Raw genomic sequence first — 18,987 nt, forward strand, 5'->3', positions numbered from 1 at the left:
TGCGTGGTTCCTTCATAAGCTCTATAGTTGCTGGTTTCTAGCACACCAGACATTGCTCACCTGGGGACTCCACTACCAGGCAACCAGACTACAGCCAGTAACAAAGGGATCACATTCCTCCCAAAGGCCTGGTCAACTCTCCTGTCGGAAAAACGGTTCAGCAGCCTCCTTAAGCCGGAAACCAGCCCCAGTGTAAATCGCAGTTTAAGGCTGAATCTTTACTCCCCTTCCCCCACTACCCGGTGACAGTTGGCCTGCCCTTTTACACCCTGTCTGTATACTTGTTGTGCCCATCTAAGGAGGGGGTCGAGCCCTGAGAAGCAACTTATCCCACACCATGTAATTATCCCAATTCACTAAGATTGCACCCTTTCTGGGAATCTCCTCCATTCCCCAGCCCTGCAATTAATCTCACCTTGGGGCCAACCTGCCCTGCACTCTCACACAGAATCTAACTTTCACTATTGTGGGAATGGGTGGGCTCTGAAAGTCTTCCACCTTGTAACTACCTGAAAATGTGTGCCCATTTATGCTCCCTTGGAAACCACATAAAAACTTGCACCAGCCAACCAAACCTGTTGCCTGGTCTCTCCTCCCCTGGAAACCACACAAACCTATCCCTGGCAAAGAGTGTGTTTTCTCCCTAGCAGCTTCTCGAATTTCTCACGTAGTTTGGCCGGGGTAGATGACTTCCTTTTCAATGGGGAGCTCGATTGCTGGCTGTCAATGAAGGCGGAAGGTGATCTGATTGCACCCCATCCACATTGGGACCTGCTTCCGCTGGAAACCTGCTGGACTTGCTGTTCTTGGCCTTATCTAGGGCCTCCATTGATGAGGCACCCCTAAAGGACTTAGAAGACCGTTCCTCAGACCGGCCGGTCCTGGGTGAGACATGACCCTGCTGGAGCACAGGTCAGAGGCCTTGGCGTTAAGCCACACTGCCAGTCAAAGTAGGACCAATGGCCTTCTAGAAACTAAGACGATCTTTGCCCTTGAGGGGTGCTGAAATTCACTGACAACGGGTCCCCACTGTCGGCAGATGGAGAAAAGAGCACACTGGCTCCTTTGAAACAAAAATAGAACTTTTTCCGCTGAAAACACAAAAAAACATACAACTAGCTTGGAGAGCAAACTCGAGGACTCCCAACACTAAAGCGTGCTGTAAAAATCTGAAGATGGCTGTCAGGAGAGGACTCATTGGTTGGGGGTAGTATGACCCAGAGGACAAGGATTGGTTTAGTGTAAAAATACAGTTTTTAAGTGAAAGTGAAACTGTTTTTTCTTTTACGGAGGATTCACAGCCTGACGACAGGGAATATTCATGAGCATGTGAATCCATGCCAGACACCATGCTGGAGAATGTTTATTACAAGAATCGGGCATGGCAGTAAACACAGCAGTCTAGTTGTTGGTAAATCAGTAAGCAGACGGGGAAGTTTAAACACGGGCTGGTTGCAGCTGACAGCAGGCAGTAGAGGAAAGAAAGGAAAGCTGCTGATGCCAAATCACCCTGTGAACCGTAAGATTGCTGAGCACTGCGTTGAAGGCAGGGACGCAGTGGCAGAAGTCGGAGAGGCAGACCAGAAGAAGGAACAGAGAAGCGAAGGTGCAGGAGGTCCACTGCTTAGAGAACCAATGGGTTATTAAACTTCAACCGAGAAGCAAAGAGTAATACATATGGCAAAGCACCAACAAGCAGATATATTAGGTGAAAGTTGTGATAGAAGAGTAACCTATAATATAAAGTCCTGGAAATCAAATATACCAGGTGAAGTATTTGAACAATGAACTGTTTATATAAGAAAGTTCTGGCAGGACAGTACACCAGGTGAAGTGTTTATGTGATAAAGTCATAGTAAGTGAGTGTACCAGGTGAAGTTAAGTATCTGTACACTGAAATGCAACCTGGCAGGAGAATATACCAGGTGAAGGGTAACGCTTGAGTAATGAAGTCCTGGTAGGAAGGTACACCAGGCGATGGTGAAATAACTGTGCAACGTGACCTGGCAGAAGCATGCCCAGGTGGAGACAGACATTAAGACTATTTGTAATGACCTGCAAGGAAAGGTTCTTGATTTAATGAACTATTGGGAAAACTATAAAGAGAAGAGGGACTTCCTTAGGAAAATGCACATCTCTAAAGAACTGTCAAATATTAAAAGGAAGAGAAAGCTTGGAGAAGGGAGCCAACTCCTCAAAAGAAGTGAAAATACAAAGGGGAGAAAGTGTGAAAATACAAAGGGGAGAAAGTAACGCCCTTGGAAGTGGATTAATCTTGTGTTGGACAAGTGAAAGTTGATCTAAGCAGTCTAGGGAAGAAAGCTAATCCCTGGGAAGAAGAGTAGTGTTCATGAGGAAATCCCTTTTGTTGAATTGGAACTTTTGTGTTGAACTTGTACATTTCAGCACTTGGAGAAGTCAAGAACCCATTATTTACAAGAAGAGCCTTTTTGTTGTATTTGAACTTTTGTGTTCAAGTAACAATCCCCTTTGCACCTTTATTTAGAGTGTGGGCAGCCCTTCAGATAAGGGGTGTATCAGCTATGTTTACTTCCTAAAAATAGGCAAATGCTCCCAAAAAAAAAAGAGAGTAAAAAAATCTACCAAAAAAAAAGAAATAGAAAAGACGTAGTACCTTGTGCTTATGCTTTCACTTGCACAGCTATATGGATATGTTTGGATCAGTAGTGCAGAGTACCACAGGAAGAAACTACTGTTATAACTGCCTAATCAGAAGTAAACATGTATCTTTTTAATGTGTATGAATAACTAGGTGCAAACGAATAAGGATTAACAAAACATTTCAATTTTCCAGTTAAAACATATTTTTACTCGCTCCCATTGGGAATTGAACTTACATTTTTATTCCCTAAAAAAATCATTTGACTCCCAACTCTCAAAAATAGGGAGTACAATAGTCCCACTTCCAAATCTTATCTGAAGCACCGAGTGTGAGGGCCAGAATAGGATTACGGACACTTTACGGATCTTTTGTTTCGACATCTGGACAGACTTTGTAGTTTTGTTTTGAGGTAGGAAAATCTCTCCTATAACCGGGATAGCGAGGCATTTTCCGACCCTAAATATTTTAATAAAAGTTTATAACCAAGAATATGTCTCGTCTGTGTCCGCGTCTCATTTCTGGCTCCTCGCACTACTCTTCCATGGTCTGTCATTCCTGAAGAGGTCACAACACCGCAATCTTTTTGGCAAGGTCTTCGAACCATAAGGGCACTATGATGACGACTGGCACGGTATACAAGACTCTTAACACACACATACATATATATATTATAAATCAAGCCAACCAGTGCACAAGGACGTTTTTATTTTTAACAAATTATAAAATGTACAATGTTAATAAATTAATCTAAAACAGTTTTAAAGCAATGGGTAGCAAACAATTTTGAGCGTTTGTTAGAACAATAGGGCACATATGGCATCTAGTTCCAAGTTTTAGATTTGTAAAATCACCTCACATGTGGTTTTGGGACTAAAAGGGAATTTAAAAAAGCAGCTGTAGACTAGCTACATGCCACTCCAACTAATTGGCACTGCTCAAGCAGTATGTTCTCCTGCTAACCTATTGAGCCAATCCCCAAACCTCTGCCAGGCTACATATTTGAAAATACTTCAAGTACATAAAACACTGATCAGTTTGAAATCAACACAACTGGGGTCCTTTCTGCAATGTCATTGTGTCTTTAAGAAATACACTTCCAGCAAGGGTAAAACACAGATTTGTACCACTTGTTTGGTTTTGCTACAAACACTTCTGTTGGGCATTTCCGTTTGAATTAAACGGGTTTTTAACAAATGAAAGAAACATTTTGTCAGTCTGTAGAAATATTTCAGTAAAAGTCTTTTCTATGCACGACTTACAACAAAAAAAAAACATCAACACTACTTGTATTCTTAACTAGTAATCTTGTGTTTAACACAAATAAACCTAGACCCAAACTACCATCTCTCTACATACCTCACATTAAAGTAAGCATAATGTGGGGTAAAAGAGAAAAAAACATTTGGCGGTTGCCCCGAACAGGCTGCCCTTATAACAAACACAGAACACTACCACTGTTCTTTCAGCTTAATTCCTCACATTTATAGTCACTGTTACAATACATTCCCTCTAAAACGATTGAAGTCCGGCTTCTTTAAACTATTCCAATACAACACAAAATAAATAAATCTAACAACTTTGGTTCCAGTTGAACCCAATTTGTGAATCTTTACTTGTTAATGCTTTTCTACTGTATTTATTACTACTTTTGGGATCAAAGCCGTTGAAAAGCCTCAATGTCTAGGAACTACTACAAGATAAATGTGGTTAAAAAAAAAAACAATGAAAGAAATGGGAAAAACATCTGGGCTGCTCTTTTTGGATGCAGCAGGTATAGGTCCAACAGATTTCGGCACACAGAAAAACTTCTAAAGGAAGCATTAATGTATGCAGCTCACATTTCTTGACAGGCAGCCTATGTTGTTGACTTGCAGTTTTTAGACATGTTGGGTTCAGCTGTGATGTTTGTTGAGGAACACCATTTTTAAATTCATTATCTAACATGTTCTCAGGTCATTTAAGAGTCCTAGGTAGGAGACTAAATGCAAATGGTAGGTATTAATATAAGGTCTCCCCATTACTGGTTTCATTTTTCTACCACCATCAGAATGAATGAAAACAAAAAATAAAGACTTGAATTAAGCTTTCAGGTATTTTTCGAATACATTGTAGTGTTTTGTTTATATACCAAATAGGAAATCACTTGTTTTTAGAAGTATCGCATAAAACAAAATGTGTATCGCTGCAAGCTACACAATACAAAAAACAACCCATTTGAAGAGCAGCAGTGTGATCACAAAAGGCACCCACTTCTCCTCATTTTCTTTTGCTTTTTGTGTCAGTGGTTTGGAAGACACTAGAGGCCGACATTAAGTTTTCAATATATTGGCCGAGAACTTGATTTTCGGATTTCAGTTTCAAGTTTTCTTCCTTCACTGCATCAACCCTTGCGGATAGATCTAGTACCAAAAAAAGAAAGCTTTGTTAAATGCAAGACTCTGGCCATAAAAAATGATCTCTCAACGACTGCAACAAGGACAATGCTTTTGGTAAATGTGAAGAAATGCATACACCGAGGGCAAGGAAGCTTTGATACTCTCACCGTTATCATTTAAATATGTTAAAGGCTAGCGTTCTTAAATCTGCACAACATGAAGGGCAAATCGAGAATATGTCCCCTCATCAGGGAGCATGCACAATGGGTAAGAGGCAGTACGATGTCTGGGAAGGAGTACACCACAGTACAGAGTTAGAATAACATACAGAAAACACTGCACATAAACGTATTGAATAGGACCTTAATTTAATACTAAGAAAACAAGGAATGCAGCTTTAATACAGTATTTTCCAAAAATAACGGTGCTTTGATGAAGCGAAAAGACCCATTTAAAAAAAAAAGGTCTGAAAATTTACAACTCGACATTTGTGAATAAGGAATAAACATCACTGGTCGGCAAAAGGGAAACTACATCTTTAGACGGAAGTGGACAGGAGAAAGGAAACTCCATCCCAGCATCAGTAGTTAAATCCTGTGCCCACACTCTCACGCCCATTATCACCAACTTTGTGAATGCATCCTTTAACACTAACCTAGTACCAGCTAGTATTAAAGAAGCCTGGGTCACCCCCCTCTTGAAAAAACCTACTCTAGACCCCACTGTGCCCACCAATTACAGGCCAATAAGGAACACGTTACTTACCTCTAACTGTTGTTCTCCAGCATGGATCTGGCATGGATTCACATGCTCATGAATATTCCCCGTCGTCAGGCTGGGAATCCTCAGTAAAGAAAAAAAATCAGTATCAGTTTCGTTTCTGATCTGTCTTTCTTAGTAGTAAACCAATCACTGGTCTCTGGGTCATACTGTCCCCAGCCAATAACTGCCCTCTCCCTAAGCCCCGCCCCTGGCAGCCATCCTCAGATTTGGTAGCATGCAAAGTGGCAGTATGACCAAGTGAAGAGCCGCAGACGGGAAGGAGGGAGGGTTTGCATGTGAATCCATGCCAGACCGATGCTGGAGAACAACAGTTACAGGTAAGTAACTTATTCCTTCTCCAGCATGGGGTCTGGCATGGATTCACATGCTCATGACTATAAGAATACATAGCAGTACACACATGCAATCACGGGAGGTGGCAAGGCTCAACATTAAGCATTACATAAAACTCAACATTAAGCAACTCTTACCTCCTCACCAGGCTCACCTTAAGCGAACAGGTTGCACAGCACTGCCTGGCCGACTCTGGACTACTCCCTGGAATCCCGGTCGACGCAGTAGAATCTCGTGAAGGTGTGCGTCGACCTCCATGTAGCAGCCCTACAGATGTCCAGCAGGGGCACACCAGACAAGAACGCCGTGGTAGCAGCGATCGCTCTGGTCGAATGGGCTCTCGGACGGCCGGGCAACGGTCGGTTTGCCAACCGATGACAGTGCATGATGCAGCCTGAGAGCCATCTGGAAATGGAAGCCTTCCAGAGAGCCTTCCTTTGGTTCACAGGTCCAAAGTTCACAAACAGCTGTGATGTCTTCCAAAAACTCTTTGTTCGGTCCACATAGAACTTCAGCGCTCTAGCTACATCCAGCGAGTGCAAAGTCCTCTCGGCCGGAGACGAAGGGAAAAAGACTGGCAACACCACAGGCTCGTTGAGATGGAAGTCCGACGGCACCTTGGGCATGAAGGAGGGGTGCGTCCTCAGCACCATCCTCGTCTCGTGGAAGGTCAAGTATGGAGGCTTGCAGGAAAGGGCCTGAATCTCTCCCACGTGTCGTGCAGAGGTGATGGCCACAAGGAACGCTGTCTTCCACGACAGGAACTTCAACAGAGCCAAATGCAAGGGCCGAATGGCAGGCCCATCAGCACCACATTGAGCTCCCACGCCGGGGCTGGAGCCTTCACCGGCGGGAACACAGAACAGTTCTTTCATAAACTCCTTCACCAGGCAATGAGACCACAGGGACGACCGTCCTGCAGTTCTGGTGTATCGGGAAATCGCTGCCAGATGTATCTTGATGGAAGCGTGAGCTAGTCCAGCTTTGGCCAGCTTTGGCCAGCGACAGTAAGTACGGTAGCACTTGAGGGGCTGTAATCCGTAGAGGGTTAATCTTCTGTTCACAGCACCAGACCGAGAACCTCTTCCACTTGTGTCCGTAGCACTTGAGAGTTGAGGACGCCCAGGCCTTTGCAAGAACCTCTCTGCAGTCAGCCGGGATATCGTACCCTCCAAACTCTAGTGCTGCAGGAGCCAGGCCTGCAAGTTCAGCGACTCCGGGTCGTGATGAAGAATGGCGCCTCCTTCTCTGGAGAGAAGATCTGCGTCCGTCGACAGTTTGACTGGTGGGGACGCTGACAAGTCCAGAAGGTCCAGGAACCATATCTGTCTCAGCCACCTCGGTGCGACGAGGATCATCCTGCACTGGGACCTCTTGAGTTGGTTGATGAGCCTGAGCAGCAACAGCAACAGCGGGAACGCATACAGAACAGGCCGTCCCAGGGGAACGAGAAAGCATCCCCATGCTCCTCGGCTGGGGGAACCTGCTGGTGAACCTCTGGCACTTTGAGTTCGTCGCGAACAGGTCGATTTGGGGTTTGCCCCATCGCATGAAGAGTTGATCCACTTGATCCTGGCGTAGTTCCCACTCGTGGCACGAGTGCAGCTCCCTGCTGAGTGAGTCGGCGATGGTTTTTTTTTTTATCCCTGCTAGATGAAAAGGTACCAGAAACATCCCCTGTGCAACGGCCCAGTGCCACAGATCCTGGGCTTCCTTGGACAGGGCTGGGGATCTGGTTCCTCCCTGCTTCCGGATGTAGAACATCGTGGTGGTGTTGTTGGTGAAGATCCTCACCACCTTGCCCTTGAGGGACGGGAGGAATGACTTGAGGGCCCAGAACACTGTTCGGAGCTCCAGTATGTTGATGTGGAGCGGCCTCTCCTCCGGGAGCCACAGGCCTCTTGCGTGAAGATCTCCGGTGTGCGCTCCCCACCCCTCCAGGGAGGCATCAGTCGTCACTGTCACCTGGTATGCTGCTGTCTGAAAGTCTGTGCCCGCGGCGAGATGCGCGCGGGTGCCCCACCATCGAATTGCTTGGCGGAATACTTCGTTGAGCGAGATCTTGTCCTCGAAGCTGCCCGTTGCTTTCGTCCAACGGGCGTCGAGGAACTCCTCCAGAGGACGCATCCGAAGCCTGCACAGGTGCACCAGATAGATGCAAGAGGACATCATCCCGAGACGGGACTTGATGGACCTCACTCTGGCCACATCCGTGGCCAGCAGACGCTGTACCTTGCCCAAGATGGCCTGCGTTCTTTCCTCCGACGGCGAGGCCAACTGCGCTACTGTATCGAGCTTGGCTCCCAGAAACAGCGCAACCTGCAACAGAACCAGGTGGGATTTGGGGAAGTTGATGGAGAATCCCAGGTCCGTGAGCAGCCGGACTGTCTTTGGTGTGTGTTCGGCGGCGAGTTTCCTTGTCCCTGCTCAGATGAGCCAGTCGTCCAGGTAGGGGTAAACGTGGATTCCCTGCAGGCGCAGCCGCGCTGCCACTGGTGCTAGGCACTTGGTGAACACCCTGGGCGCCGACTTCAATCCGAATGGGAGGGCCTGGAACTGGTAGTGCCGCCCTTGGACTACGAACCTGAGAAACTTTCGGTGTGCTTTTAGGATGGGGATGTGAAAGTACGCATCCTCCAGATCAAACGACGATAGGAAGTCGCCTTCCTCCAGCTGGCCCAGCACGTGCTGGAGGGTGACCATCCGGAACTTCTGTGCCTTCATGTATTTGTTTTAGCCGACGCAAGTCCAGGATGGGAAGCCAACCTTCTGTCTTTCTGACGAGGAAGTATCTTGAGTATACTCCGGAGACCCGTAGACTCTTTGGGACGAGCTCGATGGCTCCTTTCTTGAGCATCGCCCTTGCCTCTAACAGCAGTTGAGGGATGTGATTTACCTTCCTGGCCACAGGTGGAATTCGGGGGCACTTCTTTAGAAATTCCAGAGTGTGCCCGTGGGCCAGGGCATCCAGCACCCAACGGTCAGTGGAGATGGACTCCCACACGCTGACAAACTTTGTCAGCCGGCCTCCCACCGGGGTACTTCAGTGGGGGCCCGACACGACGGCCGGTTCAGTCTTGCTTGGAAGCAGCCTTGCCGCCTTGGCCTCCCTGGCGACGACGGCGAGATCCACCTGACTTGCCTCGTCCCCTGTAGGCTTCTTGCGACGAGGAGCGGGCCGCCCGACGGTAGGTCGAGGAGCCGCCGCCGAATCCTTTGGAGGCACCTTGCTTTCCTCCGGAGTTCCGAAAGGGCGGCCGCCGTTGCTGCAGAACTCCCAAGGCCCGAGCCGTCTCCGTGTCGGTCTTGGTGGCCTGCAGTGACTCCTCCACTGTCTTTCCGAACAGATTGTTCCCGTCTAAGGGCATGTCCAAAACCTTGGCTTGCACGTCTTGGTGGAAATCCGTCGCCTTGAGCCACCCCCGCCGTCGAAGGCAAACGCTGTTGGCCAACTGGCAGAAACCAGTGTCGGCAATGTCCATGGCCACCGTTATGGCGTGGTCCGATGCCACCTCACCTTCCTGTAGGATCGCCAGGGCCTCTGCCCTCTTGTCGTCCGGGAGGAAGTCCAACAGGGTGGGCGATCTTGTAACAATTCCCTGTCGTAGCGGGCCAAAATCACTAGGGCGTTGGCCGCCTTAATCGTCGTCACCCATTGCATCTAGTTTCTTTCCCTCGCCGTCCAGTGGGGAAGTTGAATCCGAGCCCCCCCCCGCTTTCTTCTTGGCCGCTGCCGAGACGACCGAATCCGGGGTTTTGTATTTCTTCTCGTACCGGTCCCTTTTGGCAGGCGTCGTGGACGGGTTCTTCAGGAGGGCAAGACCCTCGTCCCAGATGTCATCCAGCAACGGCACCGCGAGGACCGTCTTCCTCTTGGCCTCACGCCATTGGTAGAGGGAGCCTTCCTTCTTTTCTTCGGGGCAGAGTTGAAAAAGCTTGGATGCCCTGGCAATCATGGCGTGGAAGGAGCCAATTTCGATGGGAGGAGACGCCCGAGGAATCGGAGACAGGAAGTCAGTTCTGTCGTCACCGCCGTCGTCATCCGTCCCCGTCGTGGCCGTGTCTGTTCCCGTGTCATCCCCCGAGCCCGGGGAGGGCGACAAAGGCTGAGAAGGCCGTGAGGGCTGAAAGGGAGCCGGATGAATTCTCCTCCTCTTGTTTAGAGGGCTTCCCGACGGACTCGGTTCAGATGGGTCGTCCGTCGGTGGTAGGGGCAGTCTCGTGCTCCTCTCCGTGGATAAGGCTTGGATTGCCGTCAAAATGGCTGCCGAATTGTCTTGTGGCGGGCGTGCCGGGAGCAACGGTTGTTCCTCCTCCACGGGAACCTCGCTGTCAGCACCCTCGCTCTCGGCATCCCCCTCGTCGTCATCCCCCTCGTCGGGATCCCTCCCGTGGGACCGGGCCTCTTCCAAATTCTCGGTCAGTTCCTCCTCGGACGTTGTGTCCGTGTCCATCACGGCTACCGCCCCCCCTTTTTCCACCGGGGTTTTCAGGGGGGTGTTCTCGATGAGCTTAAAAGAGGATTCCCTCTGCGCAGGCAGGGAAACTCTGGGCCCCGAGGTCGCCTCCACTGGGATAGCCTCCACAGGCATCGCCAGTGCCGCAGCGACTCCCTCAATCGAGGCCTTGGCCGGAATCAAGGCCTTCACCACCTTGGGCGCGCTTGAGGCCTTCGCCTTAGGGGGGAGGGTCACTGCCTCGCTCGCCTTGAGCCTGATCCTTCGAGATGGACCGGGGCCTCTCCAGAAGCTAAGCCGGGTTCTCGGATTTTCTCTTCCCCGAGCCAGAGTGTTGGCTCGCGGTTGATGGCGTCGGTGAAGGTGCGCCCTGCCTGGCAGCCGAGGAGCCCGACAGTTCGCCGCTCCCGGTGCCCGCGGACTCGCAGTGCTTTGCCTTCTGTTGGGCCCCCGTCGCCGGGGTGCCCTCACAGGACTTCGAGCAGTTTTCTGACTTCTTCCTCTTCTCACCTGCTGGGCTCTTGCCTTCCAACCAGTTGGAGAGACGGGTCCGACGATCCGTCATAGTCCGATCCGACATGTTCATGCAAAACGCACAGTCCTTCTCCACGTGCGTTTTGGCCTTGTGGAGGCAGTAAAGGCATTTTGAATGCTCGTCCTTCTTGAACACATTATGTAGGTTGCATCCAGGGCAGATCCTGAACAGTTTGCCGGGAGTAGAGCTTCCCTTCTCCTGGGCCATGTTCTTCTCGCCTGCGAGGTAGGCCTCAGAAACTTCTGGAATCCTCCAAGAAGCGTAACTCAACGAAAACGTCACCCTTGATGGGCGTAGATAAATCCAAAACGGGTCCCCGTTGGTCGGAAGTAGAAACGGTGGAGCTTGAGGCTCGATTAAACCGAAAAATGAGAAATCTCTCTGAAAAAGCGCAAAAAGCAGCAAAAGCTCCGAGAGCTATAGCACGAGGACTCCCAACACTTGAACGTGCAGTAAAAATCTGAGGATGGCTGCCAGAGGCGGGGCTTAGGGAGAGGGCAGTCATTGGCTGGGGGCAGTATGACCCAGAGACCAGCAATTGGTTACTACTAAGAAAGACAGATCAGAAACGAAACTGATTTTTTCTTTACCGAGGATTCCCAGCCTGACGACGGGGGAATATTCATGAGCATGTGAATCCATGCCAGACCCCATGCTGGAGAACAACCGTCCCATTCCTCCTCAAAATACTGGATAAACTAGCATATAACCAAGTTCAAGCTCACCTCGAACAAAACCATCTCCTTGGCACGAGGCAATCTGGCTTCCGCCCCAACCATAGTACAGAAACGGCACTCCTGAACTTAAAAATCAAGATGGATGCCATCAGAAACTCAGGGAAGCTCTGTATCCTCCTCCTACTCTATCTCTCCGCAGCGTTTGGCTATGTAGACAATAATAAACTGTGCTCCACACTAGCTAAAGACTTCAATTTCTCCACCGAACTAACTACCTGGATCAAATCCTTTCTTGCTGACCGAACCTCTAGGGTCTCCATAGGTAAAGAAGCCGCCAACCCCATCGCAGTGCCCACAGGGGTCCCCCAAGGGTCCGGTCTCTCACCAACACTATACAATGTGTATACTAAACTCCTTTTCTCAGCATTAGACGATATGGGTGTCATCTACACTAATTTTGCAGATGACACCCAGATCCTCATCCCTCTATTGGGAAATTACACTCAAGACACCTACACCAATAACAAAATATATGCCATAATACAAAATTGGATGGCACTAAATAGTCTCCGTCTCAATGACGAGAAGACTGAGATTCTCATTGTGGTCTCCGAGTCTAAAATAGCAGCGTTACATGCCGATTACTCATCCATCAATATTGATGGCGCCAAGATCACTGATCAGGCTCTGGCCTGGCTGACCCCTTTCCTCTCTGATCGACCCTCCCAGGTCCAACTTGGGTCCTTCCTATCATCTATCTTCCTCTCCACCTGTGGTGTTCCCCAGGGGTCTATCCTCTCACCGTGGCTTTTCAACCAATACCTAGCAACTCTCGCCCGCTGTATTGCCTTTTTCTGCTCAAACTTCCAGTGCTACGCAGATGACACTCAGCTCATTTTCAGGCTGCCCTCGGCCACCTCGCTCATCACTGATTGCCTAACTGCCATTCAAGATTGGTGTGCCGCCAACGATCTCTGTCTGAATGCCAGCAAGACTGAGATCCTCCTCATCGGCACACCATCACCTTCCTTTCCCCTCACTCTCTGGCCGGCCTCCCTTGGCCGCCCTCATATCCCCACCTGCGAGGCCAAGAACCTTGGTGTCACCTTCGATTGCACTCTCCTTCTCCGCCCACATCGCTGATGTATCAAAAAAGTCAAACTTCCTACTGCACCTCCTCAGAGGTATTCTTCCTTTCCTCTCATTACCCCAGGAGCTCACTGTCTCCCTAGCTCTGGTTCGCTCTATGTTGGACTATTGCAACAGCCTCTTTCTTAATCTACCTACTCTCCGCCCTTTGCAACTTATTCAGAACAGGACTATGAGACTTGTCCTTGGCCTCAAGCCCTGGGATCGTATCTCTCCAGCTCTGAAATCTCTCCATTGGCTCCCACTGGATGCGAGGATTACATTTAACACCCTCTGCATTGTCCACAAGGCGTTCTGGGTCCTAGGTCCAAAATACCTTCAGCTATCCCTACGCAAATACCTCCCATCTCGACCACTCCGCTCCTCTAACTCCCTCAGGGTCAGTAGTTTCTCAAAGAAACGAGCTGGGGGTAGATCTCTGTCTACGGCTGGGGCCTCCCTCTGGAACAGCCTCCCTGCCACTCTAAAACTTGAGGAGAACCATCTCCGGTTCCAGAAGCACCTCAAGACCTTCCTCTTTGCTTCTGCCTTTGCCCCCCCCTGCCCCCTGCTGATTCTACTCTCCCTCTGCACCATGCACCTGGTCACCCCCTTTCCTCCGGGCCCAGGTACCTGCTCCTCTTGCCACCCGCACAAACTGCCACTGGGGTCTGTATCTGTACCCATACAGCCCCCACCCCTTTCTTTTGTTCTTCCTGCACTTATCAGACCTACCCAGCCTGCTGCCTTAAACCCAGCATTGCCACTTGCTGGCTGCACTCCTTCGGTTTGTTGCCTTTTTATTTATTAATTTTTTCCCCCTCCCTGCTCTGCACTCTCCTTTTGTTCCCCCTTCCATGCACTTCTCCCTCTCCCCCTCTACCATGCACTTGCGCGTTCTCAAAGTCACTGGGCCTAGTAAGATCGTTGTTTGTTTCTCCTCTGTTCCCCTTCCCTTGCCTTGTCGCGCTCTGCAACACTGGTGTATGAGCACGATAGAAATAAAATATCAATATCAAAGATACCGGTGCTCAAACAAGTAAAAACTAGACGCCAATCTCACCATGACCAAGCACATTAATGCCCTCTCTTCCTCCACATCCTACACTGCCAAACGTATTGCCCTCAGTCGCCAATTCTTGACCCCCACCACCTGTATCACGCTGGCAAGAGCGTTAATTCTATCCAGACTTGATTACTGCAATGTACTCTTTCTGGGCACCTCAAAAGCCAACCTAAATAAACTCCAGCTCATTCAAAATAGAGCCCTTTGCGCGCCCTTTGGAATAAGAAAGTCAGACCACATTATCAGAAGAGACCACCACTGGCTCCCCATCAAAGCTAGAGTCACTTTCAAAACCCTGTGCTTTACGTTCAAATGCATCCACTCTAGTGCCCCCATTTACCTCAACCACGCCATCACCAGAAAAGCATCAATTAGGCCCCTTAGATCCAACAGCCAACTACTCCTAACTATCCCCGGCTACAAGACAACCAAGACAGGAGGCAGCAGCTTCCAATACCTAGCCCCCACACATTGGAACACTCTTCCCCTCCTCATTAAAAATGAGGAAACACTCAGATTTTAAGAAATCCCTGAAAACGTGGCTATTTAACTAAGTCTAACACCCCATTCCATGCCTTAGCGGAAATGACTATCTTTCACTGAAGCTCTGTATTTAGTTCTTATCATGTATGCTTTTTCTTTATATATCTGTACTGCGCCCGTTTGGCACCTTTTAATAACTGTTTTATCCAAGCTGTCTGTAACTGTGCCGTGCTACCCAAGGGTCTGGGCGTGTAATAAAAATGCAATAAAATAAAGAAGCAGCTTAAAAGAATTGCTCCAAGCTGTCATGCTGAGAACCTGGTGTCTGCAGAAGCTGCTGAACCCCCGACAATCCACCCAAAATGTGGCACTCTGAGCTGACATATATATAACTGCTCAGTTTACCTCACTTTCAGGGGAAAGGGGGAAGGGACAAAGAAACAAACACCAGGCTGGAAGCTATCAACTCGCTGGTTCTTCACCTGTAGTTAAAACATAAACATGCAATACACCTCATTACTCAATGGGTTACTATACTAACCTTAAACTCTATATCCTTTACCAAAATAGTCAAAAAACCATACCTGGTACTTCTCTTAAGTATGCCCAGAGAAGTGATAAGCAGACAAGACTTCCTTACTTGTGGACCAGAATCTTATAGATCATTCAGCCTTCTCAGTAGGTCCATGAATGTAATTTTTAACTTTGTAGTGCGTCTACTCAACCCTAAGATTCTTGAACAAGGTCTAAAGTTCTTCAAATAAGTTTAAGGAAGTTCTTTTAAGTTCTTGTATTAGTTTTTTATATTTTCTTTGTAGAGTGTCTTTTACTCAGGAACGAATTTTAAACTTGCGATGAAATCTTCACGTGGAAAGCCAGCACACGCGCTAAAATCCAAACAGCGGGTAAAACGCAAACGCGCTGAAAATCCAAACCGCGGATTAAAACACACGCGCTTAAATCCAAGTAGCGGGAAATACGCACACGCGCTGAAAATCCAAACCGCGGGAATAAACACACGCGCTTTACTCCAAGTCGCTGGAAATACGCACACGCGCTGAAAATCCAAACCGCGGGAAAAAACACACGCGCTTTTCTCCAAGTCGCGGGAAATACGCACACGCGCTGAAAATCCAAATCGTGGGTAAAATGCACACGTGCTAAAGTCCAAGACGCGATAAAAACTCACTCGCGCTAAAGTCCAACCCACGAAAAAATACGCATACGGGCAAAAACCAAATCGCGGGAAAAAGCACATGCGCTTTTATTTTATCACGTAGAAAAAACCCTCGCGTATATGAACAGTAAACGCGAATCCAAAGTTCACGCTTGCGCTTCACTCTCACGCGTAGAGACACATGCGCGGGCTCAAAGTAACGGGAAAAAACTCACACGCTAGTTTGAAATTACACGTAGAGATGAAAAACGTACGCGCTTCAATTCTTTAGATACAGAATTGCAAATGTAATCCCTTTAAATTAATATAACTTTTTTACAAAGTTCATCAAAAATGGAAAGTCACTTATCTTGTGATTGAGACTTGAAAACTTCTTTTCTCAGAAAATTGGAAATTTCTAACTCCTGTCCTGTGTCTCCACCAAACTCCATACACGACTCCTGTTATCATATTTTCCGCTCAACTGCTTGAAACTTGTCACCCTTGAACAAGTTAAGCAGGAGCTGCAAGGCACACGACCTCTCAGCTGGGCAAGGACGATGAAAGGCAGTTTAGAATGTTCATTGTCGTCCCTATAAACAATCTCCAGCCAATTAGAATTTAGACTGAGAACCTCCATCTTAGCTTGGGGCATTTTCCATAGACTGCAATGAAGGTTAAGGGCAAAATTGGCTGTTTAAAAATATAACCCATAATAACTTCCCAAAACCTTTCTATACTAAATATGGGTCTCCCCTGACCCAATGTAAATGAGTATATGATACTGTATGTAAAGAACATGTCGCTCCAACCTGACAGTACCTGACACAAGCATAACAGTGGACATGTACAGTTGTTGATGTTGTCAGAATGCTAAAATAATTATGGGTGCAATGGATTCCTCACTTTTCATAGCAATACTAGAATGTTTGATGAGGAGTTGTTTAAAGGACAGCTTTAGGGTGCTTAGATGTATATTAATATGTCACAGACTTCCTGGAGTGATTTAAATGATTTAGTTAATGATATAAACATTGACAGCTCTCCACACACAATGTCATCGGCTCCATCTTCAGCCATTTCTTTTCCTCCTCGAACTCCTCAGTTCTAGAACCATGCCCCGCATTCTCATCTCTCCTCGGCTGTCAAAGAATGCACTTCCATGTAAGGTATCAAATATATAGATACTAACGTTTCACTTAGATGTAGACATTGTTGGAATGGATTTCTAAACTCTGCTCTGGTGAACAGAGGTTTAGGAGGCCACCCTGGTTAGTGAAATAGGGAACACTTCTGGGAGGTTTGGCAGGACAATTCAAGGTAGCTTGGAGAGCAGCCAAGGCTAAGTCTCAGAAGTATGGGGGGAGTGATCGGAGGTCTTGGATGAGCACACACAGTATTTATCGGATATTTGTATGGCACCTATACACAAGTGTTTCCAGGCGCCACATGACAAGAAAGGGGGAGGGGGAACAGGGGATATAATAAAAAAAAGCAAAAACATAATAAAAGAGATGGTTATATTGGGCAAGAGCTGTAACAGGCAGGGGCAGCAAGTGCCAGGGGAGAAAGGGGGTCAGGGCGGAGCGTGAAGTGCAGTGGGCAGGCAGACTGGGTAGGGATAGTCTGGGAGAGGAAGCTGGTAGGGACTGGTAAGAGGTGGTCTGGTCCCTTTAAGACTCAGAAAGGAACCAGGCCCCGTCGCAGCTGCAGGTGGAGAGCTAACAGGGGAGGGAGGAAATGGAAGGCGTAGGAGAAAAGGAAGGTTTTGGAACTTAAAAAGATCCGGCTCAAGTCTGATGGGGAGTGGGAGGTTGTGCCAAAGGGATCTACCTCCCACTCACTCTCCGCTTGGAGAAACATCTGACCTGAAAGAGTTGGAACCAGAGGACTAAAGGGTTCTGGCTGGGAGGCATTTAGGGATGGAACACTGGTATGGAATGTAGAGAGTTCCCAGGCCCCAGAAAGCCTTGTGGATGATGCAGATGGTTTTGAATTTGATCCTTGCAGTCACCGGGAGCCAGTGGAGAGACTTTAGGGCTGGAGAGATGATGTCCCTGGGCTTGAATCCAAGGATACGTCTTGTAGCCCTATTCTGGATTAGTTGGAGGGGACGAAGGAGGAAGGTTGAGGAAGAGGCTGTTGCAGTTGTCAAGTTTAGAGACCACTAGTGCTCTGGAGACATTGAGCTTCTGGGGCAAGGTGAGGAAAGGTAGGATGCCCCTAAGGAGATGGAGTTGAAAGAGTTGGACTTCTTGGCAAGGTCTGTGATGTGTGTAGAGAAGGAGAGAGAGGAGTTGAAGATGATCACATGGTTCTTTGCCACACAAGAGGGTGAGGAGAGGGGAGGGGAGGGGGCCCAAGGAATCTGGCCACAGAGTGAGGGAGAGGAAACTGGGAGCAGGTGTCACAATGAGAAGAATCTCAGTCTCTCTGGCATGGAGGCAGAGATCATCGGCAGAGCACCATGCCTGAATAGCAGTCAGGAACAAGGCAGGAAGAGGAGGAGGGGCTAGTGGAAGGCAGCCAGAAGGAGAGTTGTGCGTCATCTGCGTAGCACTGGAGGTGGAGATCAGGTGGGCCAAAGGAGCCAGGTAGATGTTGAAGAACTATGGCAATAGGATCGAGCCACAAGCAGAGAGTTAGGTGGGGGACAAAAACTAACCCATTTAACTTGGGAGAGTCTGTTTGAGAGGAAAGTGGTAAGCCACACCAGTGCCCTGTCCGTGATGCCTATGGTCTCACGGAGACTGTTTAGGAGGATGGAGAGGTTGACTGTGTCAAAGGCAGAGGAGAGATCGAGGAGAATCAGAACAGATTGAGAGTTAGAATCCAGGTTGGAGAGTAGATCACAGGTATTTTAGGAGAGCTATTTCTGTGCCTCTGAAACCGGAATGGAGGTCATGGAGGCAGCAAGCCATTTTGGTGTGGAGAGTCAATTGGGGGATGACCAGCTTCTCCAGGAGTTTAGCCAAGAAGGGGGTGATAGAGATAGGTCGATAGTTACAAAAGGGGTCAGCAGATGGCTTTTTGAGGAGCGGGTGCACAAAGGAGTGCTTGAGACGTTGAGGGAAAGAACCAGTGGCAAAAGAGTGGTTGCAGAGGTCAGCCAAGGCAGGGGCGAGAATGTCGCTGTTGTCCTTGATGGTTCTGGAGGAGCAGGGAAGCAACTGTTTCGAGGAGACTCAGAGCGGCAAACTCTAGAGATCTCCTCTGGTGTAGTGGGAGAGAGGGAGGAGAGTAAGGTGGGGGAGGGGATCAGAGGAGGTGGAAGGGGCAGGGGTGTGGAAAGAGGGAGCAGAGGACAGGATGTCAAGTGGGAGGCCAATGCAGACAGGAAGACCTGGGCGGGGAGAGGAGAAGGAGATTGC

General features: G+C 48.5%; 1 protein-coding gene across 4 annotated transcripts in view; it reads right to left on the reverse strand.

Moving 5' to 3' along the window:
- Nucleotides 1-3,311: 3,311 nt before the first annotated feature.
- SCOC (short coiled-coil protein) overlaps nt 3,312-18,987 on the reverse strand; it is a 171,827-nt gene continuing 156,151 nt past the window's right edge. For 2 of the 4 annotated variants that reach the window (XM_069630889.1, XM_069630890.1), the window contains exon 4: nt 3,312-5,022. In XM_069630889.1, the coding sequence (XP_069486990.1) occupies nt 4,880-5,022 (143 nt within the window). In that variant the 3' untranslated portion in view covers nt 3,312-4,879. The remainder of the gene's footprint in view (nt 5,023-18,987) is intronic. The other 2 variants (XM_069630887.1, XM_069630888.1) reach the window with 1 other exon arrangement.

Source organism: Ambystoma mexicanum, chromosome 6q (genome assembly GCF_040938575.1).
Source record: "Ambystoma mexicanum isolate Mex_15411 chromosome 6q, UKY_AmexF1_1, whole genome shotgun sequence".
In the NCBI taxonomy this organism is placed as follows: domain Eukaryota; kingdom Metazoa; phylum Chordata; class Amphibia; order Caudata; family Ambystomatidae; genus Ambystoma; species Ambystoma mexicanum.